At 61.2% G+C, this 21796-nt stretch overlaps 1 protein-coding gene across 3 annotated transcripts in view; it reads right to left on the bottom strand.

The window, feature by feature from the left end:
* Nucleotides 1–18355, bottom strand: part of SLC12A7 (solute carrier family 12 member 7) — a 98437-nt gene extending 80082 nt beyond the window's left edge. For 2 of the 3 annotated variants that reach the window (XM_023625887.2, XM_070246136.1), the window contains exon 1: nucleotides 18097–18301. In XM_023625887.2, the coding sequence (XP_023481655.2) occupies nucleotides 18097–18286 (190 nt within the window). In that variant the 5' untranslated portion in view covers nucleotides 18287–18301. Of the gene's footprint in view, nucleotides 1–18096 lie in introns of all 3 variants that reach the window. The other variant, XM_023625888.2, reaches the window with a different exon arrangement.
* Nucleotides 18356–21796: the final 3441 nt, after the last annotated feature.

The raw sequence follows: 21796 nt of genomic DNA, 5'->3' as shown, positions 1-21796 counted from the left end.
AGGGTCCACGGGCGTGTGAGGGGACAGGCCACGTCACTCAGACGAGGGCTTCTGGAATCTCCCAGCCCGTCTCTGGTATCAGGTCCACAAAACATTCAGTTCCCACGGCCCAGGGACGGTCCTTGGCAACGGCCACCATGGCAGAGAGGCCACTGTCATGGGCTAGGGACCAGGACAGGGTGCACAGGTGGCCCAGAGCAGCGCAGGGGACAGTGGGACCTGGGGTCCACAGCCAGGCCGGGCCGAGTGTGAGCCACGTCCAGAAAGGCCACGAGAGCTGCCCTTAGGGGCCGAGAGATGGACGGAGTGTGCTGTACAGGCAGCCAGAGGGACAGGCCACAGTGCCCTGTGGCTGCGCAGCCCCTGGTCCAGCTGGCTGTGACAGCGAGCAGCCATGAAGAGGTTCTTCCTGCTTCCAGAGCTCAGCGGGGCCTCGGCCCGGCTCTGGCACCCACAACCACAGGGACGCGTCCGCCAGCTGCCCTGGCCCCGTCCCCACAGCCCATCCCCACTCCACGGCGGGCTTGTGCAGGGGGGGTGCATTGCGTCCCAGCACCCCAGGCTCCTCTCCCCGACACGGCCACCCAGGAACCCCTGATTCTCTCCTAAACGTCCCTCACGCCCTGCCTCAGCCAGGCCAGCACCTTGCTTCCTCCCTCACCCCGAGCCCCGCCTGCGAGAGGCCCCACGGCCTCCACTGATCAGCCCACTCGGGCTCCAGCCCCTCCTGACACCTGAACCTGTGCGGCACGGCCAGCTCCCCACCTGGGCCAGGTCAGCCCCCAGGACTCGGCCCCACACGCACACACAGACCCACACACAGAGACAGACACAGACACGCAAATAGACACACAGACACACACAGAGACACACACACCCACACAGACAGACACACACACACAGACACACAAATAGACACACAGAGACAGACACACACATAGACACACACATGGACACACACACAGACACACACACACACACGTTTTATCTGGGCCTTGCCCCCACATGGAGCGCCCGGCACTGTCCTGGTCTTCCACTCACGGTATGTGGCCTCCCTGGGCATCTGCTGGACGCCTGTCCCTGCCATGTGCAGGGGGACGAGTGTGACCCTGCAGGGTGGGAGGCCAGGCCGGGGGTGTGGGGCTGCAGGGTGGGAGACCAGGCCGGGGGTGTGGGGCTGCAGGGTGGGAGGCCAGGCCGGGGGTGTGGGGCTGCAGGGTGGGAGACCAGGCCGGGGGTGTGGGGCTGCAGGGTGGGAGGCCAGGCCGGGGGTGTGGGGCTGCAGGGTGGGAGGCCAGGCCGGGGGTGTGGGGCTGCAGGGTGGGAGGCCAGGCCGGGGGTGTGGGGCTGCAGGGTGGGAGACCAGGCCGGGGGTGTGGGGCTGCTGGGTGGGAGGCCAGGCCGGGGGTGTGGGGCTGCTTCACCTACGGTGACTCTGGTGCGACCTGGGACCACGGTGAGCTGGAGGCTGGGCCTGAGAGAGGGGCAGTGGGTTTGGACGAGGAAGGGGGACCCCCTGCAACAGAAGAGGCAGCAGCAGATCTGGACGGCCCCCAGTGTCCACCTGCTCCGGAGGGGCTGGAGCGAGGACAAGGGCAAAGGGCACGTCTGTCTGGGTGTGTTTTTCTATCGTTTCGGCAAATCTATGGAAGAGAAGGAAGGATTCTCCAGGCCAGCAGGCTCTCCACGGCGGCGAGGGCCCAGCTGCGTGACGAGTGGTGCCGTGTGCCTGGCTGGCGGGGTGAAAGCGGCTCCTCACACCCTCAGGGGGCCCCTCTGGTGACGAAGCCGCCTGGCCAGGTATGCTGCTCATCGGCAAGTGATTCAGCATCCACAGGGACCTCTGCCCAGAACAGAGCTCCACCCTCCATCCTGAGGAGGCCAGTGACCGACAGAGGGACAGTCGAGGCCCCAGAGTGACAAGGAAACCAGCACACATGTCTTTCCCAGTGTTTTCCCACATCCGGCCAGCAGGAATTCTCTAAACCTCGTGCGCTGCCCACACGTCCATGTGGTTTCCATTGACATGGCTCTGCCGCGAGCCCGAACATCTGCCTTCCCTTGAGTGAGGCTGCGGCCCTCGCCCTAGAGCAAGGGCTTCTCTGCGGACGCGGCCGGGTGCACCCAGTGCCAGTCCACAGTGCACACGCCACGGTGCACCCGACAAGACTCCACGGTGCACACACCGTTCACCATTTTCCACACACAGTACACCTCACAGTGCACACACAGTACACCCCACAGTGCACACACAGTACACCCCACAGTGCACACACAGTACACCCCACAGTGCACACACAGTACACCTCACAGTGCACACACAGTACACCCCACAGTGCACACACAGTACACCTCACAGTGCACACACAGTACACCCCACAGTGCACACACAGTACACCTCACAGTGCACACACAGTACACCTCACAGTGCACACACAGTACACCTCACAGTGCACACACAGTACACCTCACAGTGCACACACAGTACACCCCACAGTGCACACACAGTACACCTCACAGTGCACACACAGTACACCTCACAGTACACCACAGTACACCCCACAGTACACCACAGTACACCTCACAGTACACCACAGTACACCTCACAGTGCACACACAGTACACCCATAGTACACCACAGTACACCCCACAGTACACCACAGTACACCTCACAGTGCACACACAGTACACCTCACAGTGCACACACAGTACACCTCACAGTGCACACACAGTACACCCCACAGTGCACACACAGTACACCTCACAGTGCACACACAGTACACCTCACAGTACACCACAGTACACCCCACAGTACACCACAGTACACCTCACAGTGCACACACAGTACACCTCACAGTGCACACACAGTACACCCCACAGTGCACACACAGTACACCCCACAGTGCACACACAGTACACCTCACAGTGCACACACAGTACACCCCACAGTACACCACAGTACACCCCACAGTACACCACAGTACACCTCACAGTACACCACAGTACACCCATAGTACACCACAGTACACCCCACAGTACACCACAGTACACCTCACAGTACACCACAGTACACCTCACAGTGCACACACAGTACACCCATAGTACACCACAGTACACCCCACAGTACACCACAGTACACCCCACAGTACACCACAGTACACCTCACAGTGCACACACAGTACACCCATAGTACACCACAGTACACCCCACAGTACACCACAGTACACCTCACAGTACACCACAGTACACCTCACAGTGCACACACAGTACACCTCACAGTACACCACAGTACGCCTCACAGTGCACACACAGTACACCTCACAGTGCACACACAGTACACCCCACAGTGCACACACAGTACACCTCACGGTGCACACACAGTACACCCCACAGTGCACACACAGTACGCCTCACAGTACACCACAGTACGCCTCACAGTGCACACACAGTACACCTCACAGTGCACACACAGTACACCCCACAGTGCACACACAGTACACCCCACAGTACACCCACAGTACACCACAGTACGCCTCACAGTGCACACACAGTACACCTCACAGAGCACACACAGTACACCTCACAGTGCACACACAGTACACCACAGTGCACACACAGTACACCCCACAGTACACACACAGTACACCCATAGTACACCACAGTACACCTCACAGTGCACACACAGTACACCCCGTAGTACACCACAGTACACCTCACAGTGCACACACAGTACACCCCACAGCACACACACAGTGCACCACGGTGCACACACAGTACACCCCACAGCACACACACAGTGCACCATGGTGCACACACAGTATGCCCCACAGTGCACACACAGCACACCCCACAGCACACACACAGTGCACCACGGTGCACACATAGTACACCCCACAGTGCACACACAGTATACCCCACAGTACACCCCACAGCACACACACAGTGTGCCACAGTGCACACACAGTACGCCCCACCGTGCACCATGGTGCACACACAGCACACCCCACAGCACACACACAGTGAGCCACAGTGCACACACAGTATGCCCCACAGTGCACACACAGTACACCACAGTGCACACACAGCACACCCCACAGCACACACACAGTGAGCCACAGTGCACACACAGTATGCCCCACAGTGCACACACAGTACACCACAGTGCACACACAGCACACCCCACAGTGCACACACAGTGTGCCACGGTGCACACACAGTACGCCCCACAGTTCACCCACTGTACGTCCCATGGTGCACGGCCAGCAACATCTCAGGTCCATGTGAGGTCACTACCTCCCCTGGGGCTCCCCCCGTGGAGCTCACTCTGCCTTCACTGCAGGGTCACCCACCCCCTCCACATATGGCCATGTGCGTCCCCTCCCAGAAATCTGAAAGCAAACAAACGAAACGTCTGAGTCCAGCAACAACCAGAGCCCGCTCCCTGGGTAGCCTCCCCGGACCACAGAGGACAGCAGAGCCTGGCCCACAACCTCTGCAGCCACAGCCTGGAGGACAGACCACAGCCTGGCAATGGCGGGTCCAGAGGGTCGGGATTTGGTCAGCGACTGCCCGGCTTCCACCTCAGGGCCAAACAGAAGTCAAAATGCTCCCCTAACCCACCACACCAGCCACCGCCCTCTAGTGAGCCGGCCCTGCCTCCCCAGGCCCACAGCCCCATCAGGGCACCTGCTCCCCGCTCCGGCCACTGTGATGCTCCCCTCCTGGGCCTGCTTGGGGGTCTCTGCCACACGCAGTGCCACGGCCAGCCCTGCAGGCACAGCCTCTGCCCGTTCACACTGGGGGAGTCTTCTTTCATCTCTGTGGCACCGTCCTGAAATTTGCACGGCCCCAGGGCCTTTGCACTGCTGTCCCTGGGCTGGGCATCTGGGCAGCTCAGAGCACTTCTTCCTGAAAGTGGCCGTTGTGGTTGAGGCCCTTCCTGCTCACACTAGTGAGTCATTGGAACCCACGGTCAGGACTGAGGAGGAGGTGACACTGGCACTGAGGTCTGAACCAGGCCTACTCCCAGCACCCAGTTCAGGGCCTGGCACATGGGAGGTGACCCACACATTTCTGAAATAGTTGAGACGATTCTGTGGGACACTTGCTCATTCCCACTAAATCTCACGTCCTTCGTCTGGGTTGGGAGGTGTTGGGGCTCAGGGAGCCCACGCAGGACTCCACTCCTGGGAGAGGCACCACCTCCACGTGACGCCACGAAACTGCGGCCTGGAGCTGCTGACTCCGCGTGCTGGGTGGTCTCCCGGAACCCCAGCCAGTCCGGAGTCCCACTGCCCTCACCCACCGTGCTGTCATCACTGGCCCTGCCTGGCCTCCTCAGATCACCGTCCCCGACCCCGGGCCAACCTCCACCTCAGGGGCCTCTCCTGACCCCACAACCCCCCGGCCTCGGTGGCCCGTCAAGGTGCCCCGACTGGGTCAAGCAGGCTTCATGGAAATGGGGGGCCCGTCCGAGGACCTGATCCTCCCTAAGGTCGGGGCCGCTCCTCCTGGAGACCTCTGTGCTCAGTGGACGCTTGGCAAATGTGCTCCCAGAACCGGGTGAGCTCACAGCTCTGTGGGTGCCGGGGGTGGAGGGGTCACCCCAGGGGCCCAGCTGCGGGTGAGGCCTCTTCCTCCACCAGCCCTGTCAGCCGATTAGGAAGGAAAAGCCCGGAGCCGCCAAACAGCACCATCGCACAGCAGCCAAAGTGAGCGGCATCGAACTGGACCCACTAGAATCCTGTCTTCAAACAAACGCGGGAGAGACGAGCAATGCCCTGCCCCCAGGACACGCCGCCTGCTCTGTAGACTGCTGAGTCCACACCCGCGCTGTGGGCACCAGGGTGGAGAGATGGCGCGAGCTGAGCAGCCGGCCCCGTGGGCAGGGGTCCGCGTTGCCACGTCCTCGGGTGACCCCTGTGGCCCCCGATCCTGACGTCACAATCAAGAACGTCCGGCCACCCCTGAAGGAACTGTCCGGGTGAAACATTCACCCCATGCTGGGTTTAAAGTCACAACCCAGCTTCCAAGCAAATCGTGCCACCAAGTGAGAGCAAAGTTCAAAGGGCTGCGGTGATAATGCAGGCGGACAGCCAAGACGCTGTGGGCGCCGCTGACTCTGAGCTGGAGCTCGGGGGCACCTTTGCTCTTGTAAGAGCACTCACCGACTGACGAGCACACAAGGCCCTGCCGAGGCTCCCTGTAGCCTGTGCCCTGCAGCCCGGCCACGTCCATGGATGCATGGCGAGGCGCAGTCAGGGCTGCCGGCCTTGGCTCCGCGGAGGGACCCCAGAGGGAGGCCTGCCTGAGGTGTCCGCACCAGAGGGGCTCTGGTCGAGGGAAGCGAATGGGGGTCTCTCCTCCCGGGCTGCTTCTCAGGCTGCTGAGGAGCTGGCACCCGCCCGGCCCTGCTCTTCCCTGGCGGCTGAAGGACAGCGGGTGGGTGACAGCCGCTCGCCCAGCCCACACTCTGGCGCTGGGTCTGCTCCTGGCGCTGGACTCCCTGCTCAGGTCCCTGCCTCCGTAGGCTCCTCCTGTCCGTCATTCTTCAGTCTCCCCTCTCCGCCGTCCACTCCCTCCAGGACACAGCGATCATCCTGCTGGGATCCAGGGCCACCGAGGAGCGGAGCTGGGGTCCAGCCTCCTCCTCCTCCCCACGAGGCTCCGAGCAGGCACCTCCGGCGCTCCGGGAGGACATGCCGGGCTCCGGGGCTGCAGGGTGGGTGCTCCAGGACGGCCTGGGGTCTGGGCTGAGGGCCGCTCTCCCTCCATCCCTATAGACGCAGACAGTAGTGCTGCCCCGTGGGGCCGACCAGCAGTCCAGAGCAGCAGCACAAGCAAGAGCCGTGGACGGCAGGCACGCAGAGGCCACCGAGGGGATGTGACGGGGTGTGGTGTCCATTCTCCCTCTACGACCACACTCACACCCAGGGCCCACGCAAGAGCTCTGCAGGTGCTGGCCAAGACCCACAGACCGGCGGGGAACACAGAGAAGCGTGCGCTGGCCCAGCTGCATCCATCATCACGTGGCCTCCTCTGTGTGTCTGTTTCTTCCTCTCTGTGTGTCTCTTATAAGGACACTTGCCATTGGATTTGGGGCCCCCCGGATGACCCAGAACGACCTCCTCATCTCCAGATCCTTAACTTAATCTCATCTGCAAAGACCCTTTTTCCAAATAAGGTCCCATTTGCAGGCACCAGGGGTCAGGACGTGGACACATCTTTTGGGGCCATCATTCAGCCCACTACTCACCTCAAAACTAAAACAGGATTCAGGCCCAAACCTGGGTTCCAGGGAGGGGAGTCCCAGCAGGGGTCCACACCCACAGCCCCCTGCAGCCTTCTGCACACCGTGGGGCGGCCTGGGACGGTTAGACAGGCCGGCGAGCCTCGGGCCACAGTTCACTTCCATTAACTCCCCCAAGGGCACGGCTTCCTGCCAGCTCCTCCCAGCGCTTGGTCATAAGCAGGTGCCTGAGGGGGTGGCTCCCAGGCAGGGGATCCACTGCGCTCTGTCCCCTGGGCACCCCCACCGTCCCGGCCTTTCAGGGGGCAGCCCCGGTCCCCAGTTTAGAAGGGCTGCTCGGGACGGCCCCTCAGCCACCTTAAGGTGGGCCTTGGCATGGGAGCAGCTCCACCTCAGGAGGCCCCAGTGGTCCCCAAAGCTGGGCTCCGTCCTCACCCTCGTGGGCCTGGCTGACGCGGTCCCCCTCACACTCTCTCAGTCCGCGGGTGGGCAGAGCGCCTCCCTGGCCTCTGCAGGAGCCTGGCCGGGCTTCCCTTCCCACGGAAGGGAGCTGGGCTGGTGACAGGATGTCCCAGTGACTGCGACCCGTGGCCCCCACACACGCCCAGGGCGGGGGCTGAGGGCATCACACGATGGGGCAGGCCACTGGGAAGGCCATGCAGCCGGGGCTCAGCTTCATTCTCACAAGGCCCCCACCCCCAACTGGAGGGGCAGGGTCTGGTCTGGCCAAGACTCGGGACAGCAGGACCGCCTCGCTCCCAGAGAGACAGGTGGTCCCTGGGGGTGGGCGCCGAGGGTAGAGAATCATGCTGCCCTGGCAGGTGTCCACACGACCTTCCTTCCCTGGTGGGCAGCGCAGCCTCGCTTGACCACTGGCATCCAGGCTCCTCCCACCACAGGCAGGCTTGTCTGGGGCATAGGCACGTTATTGTGTGTCTGTGAGCTCCGCTTCCTGTCACCCAGCGTGCATCACACTCTGACGCTCCACACGCTTGGGCGGATGGTGAGTGTCCAGTGCTCTCTCCACATCCCCATAGCCCGTGCGCCTCAGGCCACCAGTCCCAGGAAGCGGTCAGCTGAGAAGACCTCTGATCGCAGATGGGGAACCTGTCGGAACGTGCGGGAATGTGCCACCTGCACCTCTGCCTCCCAGGACGTCCCTGTCTCCATGCACAGAAGCCGCCAGGCGAGGACGACAGCAGCTGAGCTGCTTCCGGCCCAGACGCTCCAAGTGCACTGACCCAGCGGCTCACGGCGTCTCTGTCGCTGGTGCCTCAGAGGAGCCAGCAGTGCTCGGAGACCCTGGGGAATCGCTGCCTCAGTGGAGGGCTGGCCACCAGGACCTGAGCCCGCTCCTCTGTGGGACTCGGTGAAGTCCGCAGGGTCACGCAGCCCAGGCCGGATCTGCAGGGGGGTCAAACCCCGCAGGCAGGCGGCCAGGTGGGAGTGGGCGCTGGCTCTGTGGGGGCCCGACGGCCCTTTCCGGAGGGCCAACGAGAGGTGCCTTGTCCACAGAAGGCGGGGTCTTGCTTTGTGCCAGCTGCGGGCCAGACCCCAGCCCCTGGGAGCCTGCAGCCCCTGCCCAGGAGCAGGGGGCCACCGCCTTGTGCGGGCTCGGCCGGGTCCTCCTCATGAGGAAGGTCTCCCCTGGCTGGTCCCAGGCGGTGTGGCCGGCCCTCCCTTTGCTCAGGATGGTGGTGCTGCCGGCTCTGCGCCATCTGGTCCCAGGCGGTGTGGCCGGCCCTCCCTTTGCTCAGGATGGTGGTGCTGCCGGCTCTGCGCCATCTGGTCCCAGGCGGTGTGGCCGGCCCTCCCTTTGCTCAGGATGGTGGTGCTGCCGGCTCTGCGCCGTCCGGTCCAGGGGGACAGGAGCGCTCGGGTCTCCAGGCAACGAGAGGCAATGAGGAGCCGGGGCCCCAGGGGAGGGCTCAGGTGGCCCTGGGGGGAGGGTGCAGCGGAGCCCAGGGGAGGGGGCTGCAGGGGAGGGAGGCTGACTCCCGGGCAGGCCCCGCATGCTGCCGTCGCCATGCATAGGGACATCAGAGGGCGCCCGCCCCACAGACAAGTCCCAGTGGCGCTGGGCAGCCGGAGAGCAGGGCCACCCAGTCCGACAGGCTCCGCTGCCACCGGGCCGGCACCTGCTCATGGCCGTGTCCAGCCGCTGGGCCAGGCCCGGCCCAGAGCCCATCTTCCGTGGAGCAGCCCATCTGAGCGAGACCCTCTGGAGTCTTGGGTTGTGACCACACTTTCCGGTGGCCCAGCAGCCAGGCCCTCCCCCGCCCCGCCCGCCGGTTCTTGGCCTGAGCATCATCACAGTCCGGAGGCAGGAAGTTGACCAGGATGGAAAGGAGCCTTCAGCCCCCCATGGTGGGGGCGCAGGGTGGGGGGCCGCGCCGGGTGACGACTGACTGACAGGCAGGAACGTGGGAATCTGTAGGACACTGAGCAAGGAGCGGACGCACGGCCCTCACCACGGTGCTCAGTGTAAACACTGTCGGCCATGCCTGCAGCTGCCCCCAGGTCACCAGGTCACGGGGTGAGGGTGGGCGCAGAAACTCAAAGACAGGAAATGAAGAGGAACGTGGGTGGGAGCCTTCTGGAAATGACCATCTGCATAAATGGGGAACAGAACCCAACCTGCTGTTTTGTCCATTTTTAGCAATATTGCGACAGAACACTGGTTGTGTCTCGTCTCTGAATCATGGCAGAGTTTCTGCAGCTCATGGTTATTTGTAAAAGAAAAATATTTGTTCAACCACTAAAATGGGCTCCATGTCACCAAGAGCAGCAGCAAGCGCCGTGGACTGGGGACGCTGCTCCCAATGGCTTTGGGGAACATTCTGGGGCGCTGGATGCCCACAGGACCCACTTGGCCCGGGGTGGGTCGTGTCGGCTGCTACAGAAGGAAGGCTCCGGCCACCCGGGCCTGGCGAGGACTGGGGTCATGTCTGCCCAGCTCTGAGGACACCGTGGAAACCATGGGCGCACATGTGTCCCTCGCTCATGGATGTGAACCAGGTGACGACGGGGCGTGGTTTTGCAAACTGTCCCTTGTGAAGAGTCTGTGATGGTGGCTCTCCAGGGTTGGGAGAAGCCTTGCACACACACACACACACACGCGCACACACACGTACATGCACACACATGCACGCTCCCTGCCCGTGGCCGAGACACAGCATGTCAACCAAGGGGACCATGACAGGCTGCTGGACTCACATCACATGCGGGGCACAGGCCCCTCCACAACATGAAGCTGGGACCCCAACCCCCAGGCCCACTCCGAACGCCCGAGGCAGAAGCCAAGGCGTTTGCATGCTGAGGGAGAAGCTCGGGCAGCAACTGCCTTCCCCGTTCCTGGGACGGGCCGCCCACCCTGAGCAAAGGGCAGGCACCAGGGACGCTGAGGAGGAGGCACCCGGCAGGCGGGAGTGGCCGCCCCCGAGCACCCAGCGCTGCCCTTCCTGCCAACGGGAGGACTCGGCCTCCAGCTCCAGGGTCCCCAGGAGACTACCCAGAGGGCGAGGCGGGGGCCGCAGGCCGAGTGGCCAGGACACAGGGTCTGTGCAGCCTGCTGGGAGCCGGCCCTGGGCACAAACGACAGCCAGTCCACAAGACCCCTCCCCACGGCGTCCAGGGAGGGGGGCCTGGGCGGGGGCACGGCTGCCTTGGCCGCCCCTCCCCCCACTCAGGAGGGTGACAGAGCCAAGGACACCGTCTTGGTCTCCAGAGGAGGAGCCAGTCCAGGGGCCTGAGCCCCCTCCCAGAATCCTAAGGCAGGAAGCCAGCCGGCGGCTTGCTCTCTCCTCCCAGGACCAGCCCAGGAAGTATTATTTGGGGTATTATTTGGAACGGGAAGGTCCCTGGAGTGAAACTCCTTCTGCAAGAGGCCCAAACTCGTCTGAACCCTCACCTGGCAGAGAGAAATTCAGATGAAAAATGACCACTCCTGGGAGAGCCACATGGCGTGAACTGATTTAATCTAATTTCTCCAGAGGGAATGGGCCGGGGGAGGGGACGAATTTAGTTCCCCCTCTGCCCTTCTCTCCTGTTTGCATTTTTTTTTCGGTATTTCTCCGTATTGTGGTAAAATATATGTAACATAAAACTTAACATTTTCAGCCATTCCCAAGTGTACAGTTCAGTGGCTTGGAGCACATTCACGCTGTTGTGCACCCATCCCCACCGTCTGTCTCCAGAACTTTTCATCTTCCCAGACTGAAACTGTCCCCATCAAACAACGACTCCCCCCCCACCCCCCCGGCCCCTGGTCCCACCATCCACTTTCTATCTCTAAGGATTTGACTCTTCTAAGGACCTCACATAAGTGGAATCACACAGGATTTGCCCTTTTCTGACTGGCTTATTTCACTCAGCATCCTGTCCTCAGGGTCCATCCACATTGCAGCGAGTGTCAGAATTTTCTTCCTTTTCAAGGCTGAGTAATATTCCACTGCGTGGATGGACCACATCTTCTCTATCCATTCTCCTGTCAACGGACGTTTGAGTTGTTCCACGTTTTTGGCTGTTGCTGCTGCTGCTGCTGAGAGCCTGGCTGTTCAAATGTCTGTTCCAGTCTCTTTGGGTTTATACCAGGAGTGGAATCACTGGGCCACGTGGTAATTCTGCCTTAACTTCCGAGCAAACACCATCCTGTTTTCCACAGCGGCTGCCCTGGTCTACACTCCCAACAAGAGTGCAGGGGATCCCTATTTCTCCACAGCCTCATCAACATCTTTGTTGTCTATGTTTTTCTTATAGCAGCCACTCAGACGGGTGTGAGGGGGTATCTCATGGTGGTTTTGACTTGCATTTCCCCGATGATCTGTTATATTGAGCATCTCTCCATGTGCTTACTGGCCATTCGTGTGTCTTCTCTGGAGAAATGTCTATTCAAGTCTTTTGCCTTTTTCTTTTTTTGATAAGGAAAATTCTCACTGAGCTAACATCTGTTGCCAATCTTCTTCTTTTTGTGTGTAAGTCACTGCCACAGCACAGCCACTGACACACGAGTGGTGTAGGTCCACACCCCAGAACAGAACCCGGGCGGTCAAAGTGCAGTGCACCGAACCTAACCACTAGGCAACCAGGGCCATCCTGTTTGCCTATTTTTATTTGGGTAGATTTTTTGCTGTTGAGCTGTGGGAGTTCTCTATACATTCTGGACGTAATCCTGATCAGATGCGTGGTCTGCACATGCTAGCTCCCCTCCTGTGGGTGGTCTTTCCACGTGTCCTTTGCATTTTTCACTCTCGTGCTTGTTGCTACCACCCCAACATGTTCCTGTAGTAGCCACCACCCATGGACACACAGCCGCACCCCAGCCTGAGCCCACGCCTGCACGGCGCAGCCCCTGCTCACAGGGACAGAGCCTGGGTGGGAGGAGGCCAGGGCAGGGCAGCGGGGGCCCTGGGAGGGTGCCACCCACAGGGCGCAGGAGGGCCTCCTGGGCAGAAGGACAGCCCCAGGCAGCCCCCTGTGGGATCCTGACCTGCCCTCACAGCCGCCCAGTGGGCTAAGGTCATAGGGGTGGCTGCCCGAACACAGATGTTCCCCTGTTTGTGAACTGACCACGCATGGGGATGGGCAGACCGAGCTGCGATTCTCTCACTTGGATGTTAAAGCTTTCACTTAAAGAAAGTTCTGATGTCTAAAGGGAGTTGGTGCCTCAAAACCCATGACCCCTCCGTGGAAAACGAAGCCACACTGAACATTAAGGAGCAAAGGAGAGAAACGAGGGCCATGCCTTCCAGCAAGGAGAGAATTCTCTGGGAGCAGAGTGACAAACCCGCGAGCGTTGGACAGAAGCACTGCTCTGGAGAGCTGGAGGCGGCTTACAGACTAACACACGGGTCGTGCTCCATCAAATATTTAAGCAAAGGGAAAACAGAGTCTGCCCAGCAGGCGGTTCTCGGACACCAGAGCCGGGCCGGTCTCATCCTGGACCTCAGCTCGGCTGCCTCCTGGGCAGCTAAGACAGAACAGGCAGTGCAGAGCCAAGCCCCGTTCCTGACCAGAGAGCACCAGATTCAGCCACAAAACAGGACTTCTCTCTGGAACTTACCTTGAGCAGAAACCTGTGGCCCGACTCCCTGAAGGGAGTGATGACCGACACGTGAAGTCGTGCAAAATGCGCAGTCACCCCTTCTCAGGGGAGGTGGGCTCTCCTGGGGTCCATGGACCGGGCAGAGGGCCCGTCACTGATGGCGACCTGGGGAGCCAGCTCCCCAAGGGACAGAAGTGTCAGAGCTGGGGCCTCACTTCTGGCTCCTGGCAGAGGCTGGACAGCGTTCCGGGTGCCCAGAGCCCAGCTCACTAGAAGCTGCGTCCCTTCACGTCTGCGCCTGCCGGTGCCTCCTACACACCATTGTCCTCCGGCTGGAGCAGTTTCTAAAGCTTGGGGTTGACTCTTCAACTCCTCCTTGAGCAACGGCAAACCAGAACACACACACACACACACATGCATACAACACACACACACACGAAACACACTCGCTTGAGCGCTCTGAACCAGAGGCCTGCACCACCAACCTCAGGGATAATCGTGAGGGTCTGTAGGACTCTGACGGCCCCACCAGCCATAACAACACCGGCTTCAGAGAAACACAAGGGCCAACCCCCCGCCCGATCAGGGGCTGGACACTGGCCTCTGTCTCAGTGCAGCGTGGAGACCCCGAGATGCACACGGCAGATGCTGGGGTCAGAGGTCCACCCGGCCAGGGCTGCCCCAGCCTCCCCAAGAGCAGGGCAGAGGCGGCCACGGAGGCGGGAGGCAGAGCAGGCTGACCTCTCCGTAGCCCATCTGCGTGAGGACCCCGTCCGCTCCCCGAGGCCCGCAGACCCACCCAGCACGGCACCAGGAGCGAGACAGTGAGGCTCCGACCCAGGAGGGTCAGGGCCCGGACAGGCAGGACAGACCAGACCCCTCGGCTCCTGCTGCTCAGGTGGACGAGCTGTCTAGTCCTCGTGTTCCCTCGGCCCATGCAGACGGCCTCCTGCTGGCCCTATGAGACGCCCCCCAGACGGCCCATGGAAGTGACAGGCCACTGTTCACTAACCCTGACCCACAGTCCCCTGCCACTGCCCTCACTTCCAGATCTTTCCACTCAGAGTCTGCTTCACGTGCAGCCCGCCCCAGGCCACAGAGATACAGAGGTGGCTGAGGGGAGTCGGGACCCTGGGAGCCACGCTGACCTCCGAGGAGTGTGGCTCTCGGGGTGGGGGCGTGTGGGAGAAGGGAGGGGGAGGGCCTGTGTTCCTCAGGCTGCCTCCTCCCATGGCCTCGAGCTGGCTGTGTCGCTGTTCTCAGGGCAGCCTCCGGTACAGGCTCCCCTTCCAGGCTGGGACCCTCCCCGATCCTCCGCCCTTCCCACTGTGGGGCACAGCCATCTCCAGTCTTGACTCTGGGCCTGGGATGCCCTCTGATGATCCCACCAGAGGAACTGCCTCGGGGCCTCTCCCCAGCATCCCTCTATGAGGAAGAGAAGGGAGAGCGAAGGTTTAGCCACGCTCGCCTTCTGGAACCTCCCAAACTGTTTGTGATACAGCAGCCCCATTGTGGTGGGCTGGATCCTTCCTATGAGACCAGAAGCCTCCAGGGTGACCTCACATGGCATCTCGTCTCTGCTCCCTCGCTGTGCACACGGCCAGCAGGATGCAGCCGCGCCGAGGGTGGCAGGTATCACACCTGGAGACAGTGTCACCTGCCTCCTATGGGTGAAGGACAGCAGGCTGCGCCTGTCCCAGTGTGGAGCCACGCCGGCCTCCACAGAGCTAGCAATGCAGCTCAGCCATGAGCCGTCGTGACCGTGGGCTCCTGTCCCCAGCAGAGAGAAGGGAGACCCCACTGCACCGTGCCCCTATGCAGAAGCCCCCAACCAAACTCACTCAGGGGAGGGGGTTCAGGGGCCAAGTCGATGACTAGACTCTGCTGAGTCCCCACTCCAGCTGTAAGCTGCATGGGGAGGGTACTGACGCAGCCTTAGGAGCCCGTGTGTGGAGAGGCTGGGGTCTTCCAGGATCAGCAAGTTCCCTCCATCACGCACCGCGTGCCTGGAGGTGAAGGGCAATCCAGGACAAGCGCCCGCGGTGCTCACAGCCTGGCCCAGCACCCAAGGTGTGCCAATAAAGCCTGCGTTTGCTTTTTCAGACTTAGTTTCCATTGTCCTAATGGCAGGGTCAAATAATAGGTCTTTTGTTCTCACATAGTGGGCATGACAAAACCGTTTGATTGATTGTCGGAACTGTGCCCCTGTAACTCCCGCACCACTGGAGCCAACTGTCGATCAGCAATCACAAGTCAGCCAGCGGGTGGGAGCACGGCACACGGGAGGGCTGAGGAGAGGGCAGGGATGGGCGGGCGAGCCCCTGCCTGGGTCCTCCAGCCCCTGAGGGGAGTGGTGGGGGGAGGGAGGAAGGAGGCCTGAGCCCCGGACAGCCGGCCCACAGGAAGAGGTGAAGGTGGGAGCGGGTGTGTCGGGGGTTGAGTCAGGTGGGATCCCCTGGCCCCCATGGCCCCCTGTCTCCCACCTGTCACATCGAGGACCCTCAGGCAATGCCCTTCTCCCACAGCAGAATGAGGATGAAAGTGTCAGCAGCCCAACGGAGTGCAGAAGGACAGTGGAGACCTGAGCATGTCTCCTGGCACCAGACCCTTTCCCAGGTGCACAGGCCGGCAGGCTGGGTGCTGAGGCAGAGGGGCCAGAAAGGGGAATGAGGCTCAAGGAGGGCCTGGACGGTCAGCCTGACCCCAGGCATGTCCCACTGGGGTGCCGAGGCCTGGGCCCCGCTGGTCAGAACAGCCCCACGCCAGGACGCCAGGACAGTGCCCATTGGGAGCCCATCTTCAGGCCAAGAGGCAAGGCCACGGCCCCCCCAGGCCCCGGTTCCTGCGGGGAGGAGCATGGGGCCGAGCAAGGCCAGGCTGGGGTCAGGGAGGAACCCGGACCGCCACCCTGCGTGTCCCCCGGGGCGGGGGGTGCGGACCGTCTGGGAACCAGCACCCCCACTGCCGCAGACCACACCACAGGAAGGCTTTATCCGCGCCGAGTGGCCTCTCTTTCTCACCCACGCTCTTTCTGAAGTCTGCTGACTTCCTCTGTCACAGCCATTTCCCTCAGAGCAGATCGGAAGCCTGGCGCAACACCCGAGAAATAATTAGTTGCTCTGACTGATGCTAATCAGCGACCTGCAGAATCACCTGCTCACAGAGGAAAACAAAAGCACCGTGGCCCTGGGCAGGCAGGAAACCTCAGCACGGTCTGCGGGGCCCCCTTGCTGCCCACCCCGCTGTCAGAGGGCTGCGGCGGAGCGGGCGCTCCTGTTCTGGGACAGAGAACACAGGCCGACCACCAGGGGCCACACACACCCCTCCTGGGAGAAGCAGCTCCCAGGATTAAGAGGTGGGGGAGGGAGCAGGACCTGAGAGCCGGCCGCCCCCAGGGTGACAAGTGTCCCGTCCACACCTGACCTCGAGCTCAGAGCAGAGGGGATGGCAACCTGCACCCAGCGCCCACCACGTCTGTGCCCACGTGCCGTCCTAGAGGGTGGCATCTCCAAAACGTGCGCACGCACACCCCGCCACAGAGGCCCGCTGCTCACACGGGAAGACGCACTCAGACTTCATCAAGCTAAAGAGCGCCCTCGGGGAAATAGCACACAGCCTGGTTGAACAAGAACCAAAAAGCTCCGTGCCTCTCAGCCCTCACATTCAGAGCCAGCCCTCTTTGCATGCACACCACACTCGTGTGCTCAGAGCTTCCCCCTGGGAGCCAGACCTTAGGCCCTTCTGCCAGGAGAGCAGACTCCCCAAGCTGGCCTGCGGGGACACTGGGCTTTGGAGAAGCTGCAGGTGGTTCAGACCAACAACGGCCCAGCGGTGGAGGCTGTGGTCCAGGTATGGCCTCAGTCCCACACGTGAGTGGGCGCCCAAGGGTCATCTGCCCCCAGGAGCAGGCGGGGTGTAAGCCAGGCCCCTGGGCGGCCCTGGGCCTCTGCACGTCCCCTTCCCCGGGCAGGCCGGGCAGTGCTGTAGGGTCTGAGGCTGGAGAGCTCCGCACAAACCGGGAGAAACTGCTGTGGAGGACTCCGCTCCAGCCTCCTTTCGGCAGGAAACCCCGCCCTCCTGCTCTCCCATCCTCCCCAACCCAGGGCTGTGGGGCGCCCCACCCGCGTGCGCAGCCAGTGGCCAGGAGGGACACTGTCCATCCATCCCCCCATACAGGGACAAGGCAGGGGTCACCGAGGTGGTCGCCAACATTTTTCAGTTCATTCATCTCAGGGTTTGACTGAAGGTGAGGCTGTTGTAGAAGTCAGAAGGTAAAGGTAGAGCATGGGGGTTCACTGGGGGAAAGGACACAGACCAAGCCGCTGGCCAGAGAGCTGGACGGCTGTAGAAGCACAGCTCTGACCAGAGGCCTCACTGACCCTGGGGCCGGCACCAGAGGGCCAGGAGGCATCACCCATTCAGGAGGAGCTGCGCATTACCTTGGGGGTCTCTAAGCCCCCCAAACCCCCTACCGGGATGTGACTTGGCTTGGAGCTGTGCGCTTCAGGAGCAGTGCTGTCACAGGGCTCCAGGGAGCTGTCACTGACCAATCCTCGCGGAAAATGCCCCAGCGACTGACACCCCGTCCCGCCGACGGCGGGGCGGGACCTCTGAGGAGGTGGGCGTCGGCCTGCCGCCAAGGTCCGCCCAGGAGCGCGCTCTGGACGCGCCGCACCGGCTCGACCTCAGCGCTGCCAATGAGCGACGACACGCGGCGGTCCCCAAGGCCAGCGCCTCCGCAGCACTCCCGCGCGGCCCGATCCCCGCGCCCGGCTCCGCGCCCCGAGGGGACGCCCGCTCCTACCGTAGCGGCTCGGCTCGCGGCAGTAGCGCAGGATGGGCAGCGCGTCCTCCCTCGGCGGCTCCCGGCCAGCGGCGGGGTCCGGGTCCAGGGTCCAGGGAGGACCGGGGCGCTGGCTGCTGCCGCCCTCAGGCCTGGGCTCCGCGTCCCCCAGCCCGCCGGCCGCGGGGGTCACCACGAAGCGCAGGGACATGGTGGCCCGAATGCCAGCGCCGGCCTCCAGGGTCCCAGGCGCTTCGAAGGCTGCAGGACGCGACCGGCCAGTGCGGCCACCGGAGGGCCGGGTGAGCTGGGGCAGGGCGCGGCGGGGCGGGACTAGGGGCGGGGCAGAGATGGGGCGGGGCGGGCACCTGGGGAGGATGCTGAGGGATGGACTCTGCACCGTCGGGGATCTGGGAGGTGGCCAGGACGGCGCAGGCCCCAGGGACCGGGCGCAGGCAACGGGAAGGGGGCGTTGGGCAGCCGGGCAGGCGTGGCCGCCGACCTCGGCTGAGTCCCCTGCCCGCCGTGAGACACGCGAGGCCTGATCTCGAAACCAGTCGTGATCTTTGAGAAGAGCACCGCCTCGGGCTCTCCTGTGAGTCTTCGGAGATACCCTACCCCTTTGGGCGGCAGAGGTCAGAGTCCCAGGGCCTGGTCCAGTGGAGGCACAGGCCGTGGAGATCTGGAGATCTCACTCTGGTCTGGGGATGGTGACCCCCCCCCAGCACCAGGAGGGGCCCCGGGACCTCTGAGATTGCCCACTGAGGGCTATCAGAGACTCTGGAGTGAGTGCGGGTGGACGCCTCCCGGACTGTGGGGTTCAGAGGGCCGGACACCCTGGCCTGATGTCCCCCGTCCCCCCCCAGCTCTGGCCTCTTGACCACCGGGGGTTCAGCCCTGCTGGCCCAGGAGGTCAGGCAGCTGGCCTCAGACTTCTGCCTGGTGGAAACACCCCAGGAGGGCGGAAGGCAGGAGGAGGAGGTGACGCTGGGGAGCCAGGCGGCCTGGGCCGAAGGGCAGGGAAGCCTGGGCGAGAACCGGCCCACCCTCCGTGGGCTCCCCTGCAGCACACGCACCAGCCACAGCTCTTCTTCAATCACTGCTTCCTCCACGTCTTACGTTAATATTGCTAACGATTCACGTTTTATGTAGCACTTTACCATATTCAACGTGTTTTGTGCGTTCATTCTTTCAATGAATATTTGAATTCATTGCCCCGAGGATGACAAAAGGAGGCAGAAATCCCTGCCTCTTTGAAGCATACTTTCTAGAAGGGAGGCAGACGTAAGAGCTCTGATTAAGAGGCAAAGAAGGGGTCTAGGGGGGAACTTGTAAGCGGGGTGTCCAGGAGGGCCTCCGCAGAGGGTGACATCTGAGCAACGACTTACAGGAGGCCAGTGGTCAGCTTTGTATGGCTTCCCCTCACTCACCCCATGGTCCATGATGGCTGCTCCTGGTCCAACCATCACGTTTGTGTTCCAGCAGTGGAGAGAGGAAACAGGGGAAGGCAATTAGTCCCGCTCCCAAGAGCACGAGCCAGAAGTTGCACAGGGCACCTTTGCTTGACCCCTCAACCAGCACTGAGTCATATGGTCACGCCTGCCTCTGAAGAACGCTGGGAAATGTGCACATCAATGTTTGGGGGCTCCATTAATGAGGAAGAATGAGAGGTTAGGTGTTAGGGCCGCATCGCACGTAGGAGGAGAGGTCCAGGGCTCTGGCTGATGAGGCCTCCTTTCTGGGCCCACCCTCTCATTATGGCCCCCCCAGCACACACGCATGGTGGGAGAGGGAACAAGTCTCACACCTGGCCATGCCCTTCTCATTCCTGCACAGCTTTCTTGGGCTCTTCTGGGTGCTTGGGAGGGCTCCCCGCAGGCCCCAGGTCTCCATGATGTATGGGGACTGCAGCCCCGCCCCTCCTCCAGCCCATTCTTCAATATTTTCTAGGCCATTCTTGAACCTTGATTTTTTTTTTTTTTTTTTTTTGCCCAAGATGAATATTTGAATCATTTTGGGAAGTTTCCCCCCAAATACATTTATATTTTGATTGGAAAGGCCTCCAATCTACAAATAACCTCTCTGAGAACTGACATCTTTATGGTGTTGATGGCTTTTTCATTATGTTTATTCATATGTAGTCACATTTCTTGTGAGCACTGTAATGGATCTTGCAACTATGCTGATTTGTAAAAAAAAAAAACAGAACAGAACCTTACTGGCTTTCGTGTTTTTCTTTTGTAACCTGCCACCTCACAGAATTCTAAATTCTGTTATTTAACTGTTTTTTCTGCTTGACCTCCTAGGCTTTGCAAAGAATCTTTTTACCTATAAAGAATGATTGCTTTGTCTTTCTTCACTGTTTTTACCTCTTCTGTTTTCTTTTCCCTCTTTTGTTCTTACTTCGGAATTTTCTAGAAATTCCAGGGCAGTATGAAATACCACAATTGCTAGAGCTCCCCCTCTGGTCTGAACTGAAATGCAGCAGCCATGGCGTCTCCCGTGCAGCCGGGTGCTGGCCGAGGGCCTGCCGTGGGCGCTCTTGCTCAGCTGCACTGGGGCAGGCCCCGGAACTGGACAGCGCTGGTGCTCATCGTCAGTCGTCAGAAGCCCCCAAGTTCACAGAGCTGGTGAAGGGCCACTGAGCTGTGCTCTGCCCCAGGACACCACCCTACGACCTGGAGGCATCTGTGGACGGACTCGACCAAGGAGCCTGGAGCCATGCTGAGGAGGCAGGTTCCCAGGACTCGGCTCTATCCCTCGACCTTCTCTCTGTTCAGGCTCCGTCAGGCGGAGTCCCTTCTGACCTCTGTCCGCGGACAGCGGCATCTCCAGCTTTCCCTTCAAGATGCCTGAATCTCTGTATGCAGCCACACCCTTGATGGAGCAGGCTTGCCCTCTGCCTACCCCGTCCCTCAGCATGTGGCTGTCTCAGGAACCCGGAAGGCTCTGGAGCTGCAGAGAAGTCACTGCCCGCACTGACCGTGGTCTGGATGGATGGGCTCCCTGCACCTGCCAGCCTGCGCGGCCCCACCTGGGCAGTGGTTGCATCGTCTAACCTGGGAGGTCCTTGAGGAATGCCTCTCAGTGCCTCAGGCCCCTCTCCCTGTCCTGGCAGGGGTGACCCGTGAGAAGCCCAGTGGGCTTACAGTGCAAGAGAGAAAAGATGCAAAATATCGAGTTACTTCTTTAACGTGTGCCAAACAGAAAAACGCAGCCTGGTGCAGGTAAGTTCTCTGTGCAGTAAATGGAGACGATGGATGGAAGGCTGTGATGACTGAGTCGCAGGAGGAGGAGGGAACTCCTGGATAAGGGAGAAATGCAGAGGGACACGAGACCCCACACAGCAGGGGACAGCATCAGGGGATAAACGAGCCACGGCCCTGCCTTCCTCCTGGTCTGGGTCATTCAGTTCTGCCTTCACCCCCACATTTCTTCTTTTCACTCTTTCTTTCTACCATCTTCATCTGATCACCGAGTTTAAAGAAACCGTCTTCGTGATGTCTCGGTAAATGGAGAAAACATTGAAGATGGTACATTTTCCTCTGAAAATAGCTTTGGCCTTGTCTCTGAGGCCGATCTTTCCTGGGCATTCTCTCGATGTCGTTGTTTTCTACATAGTCTGTATTTATGATTTTAATCTCTTCAACTAGTAACCCATCCATAGCCTCCAATGTTTAACTTTATTTATGTACATACACATCCACGATTGATTAATTGT

The sequence above is a fragment of the Equus caballus genome, chromosome 21 (assembly GCF_041296265.1).
Source record: "Equus caballus isolate H_3958 breed thoroughbred chromosome 21, TB-T2T, whole genome shotgun sequence".
Lineage (NCBI taxonomy): Eukaryota > Metazoa > Chordata > Mammalia > Perissodactyla > Equidae > Equus > Equus caballus.
This window is presented reverse-complemented; position numbering and strand designations above follow the sequence as displayed.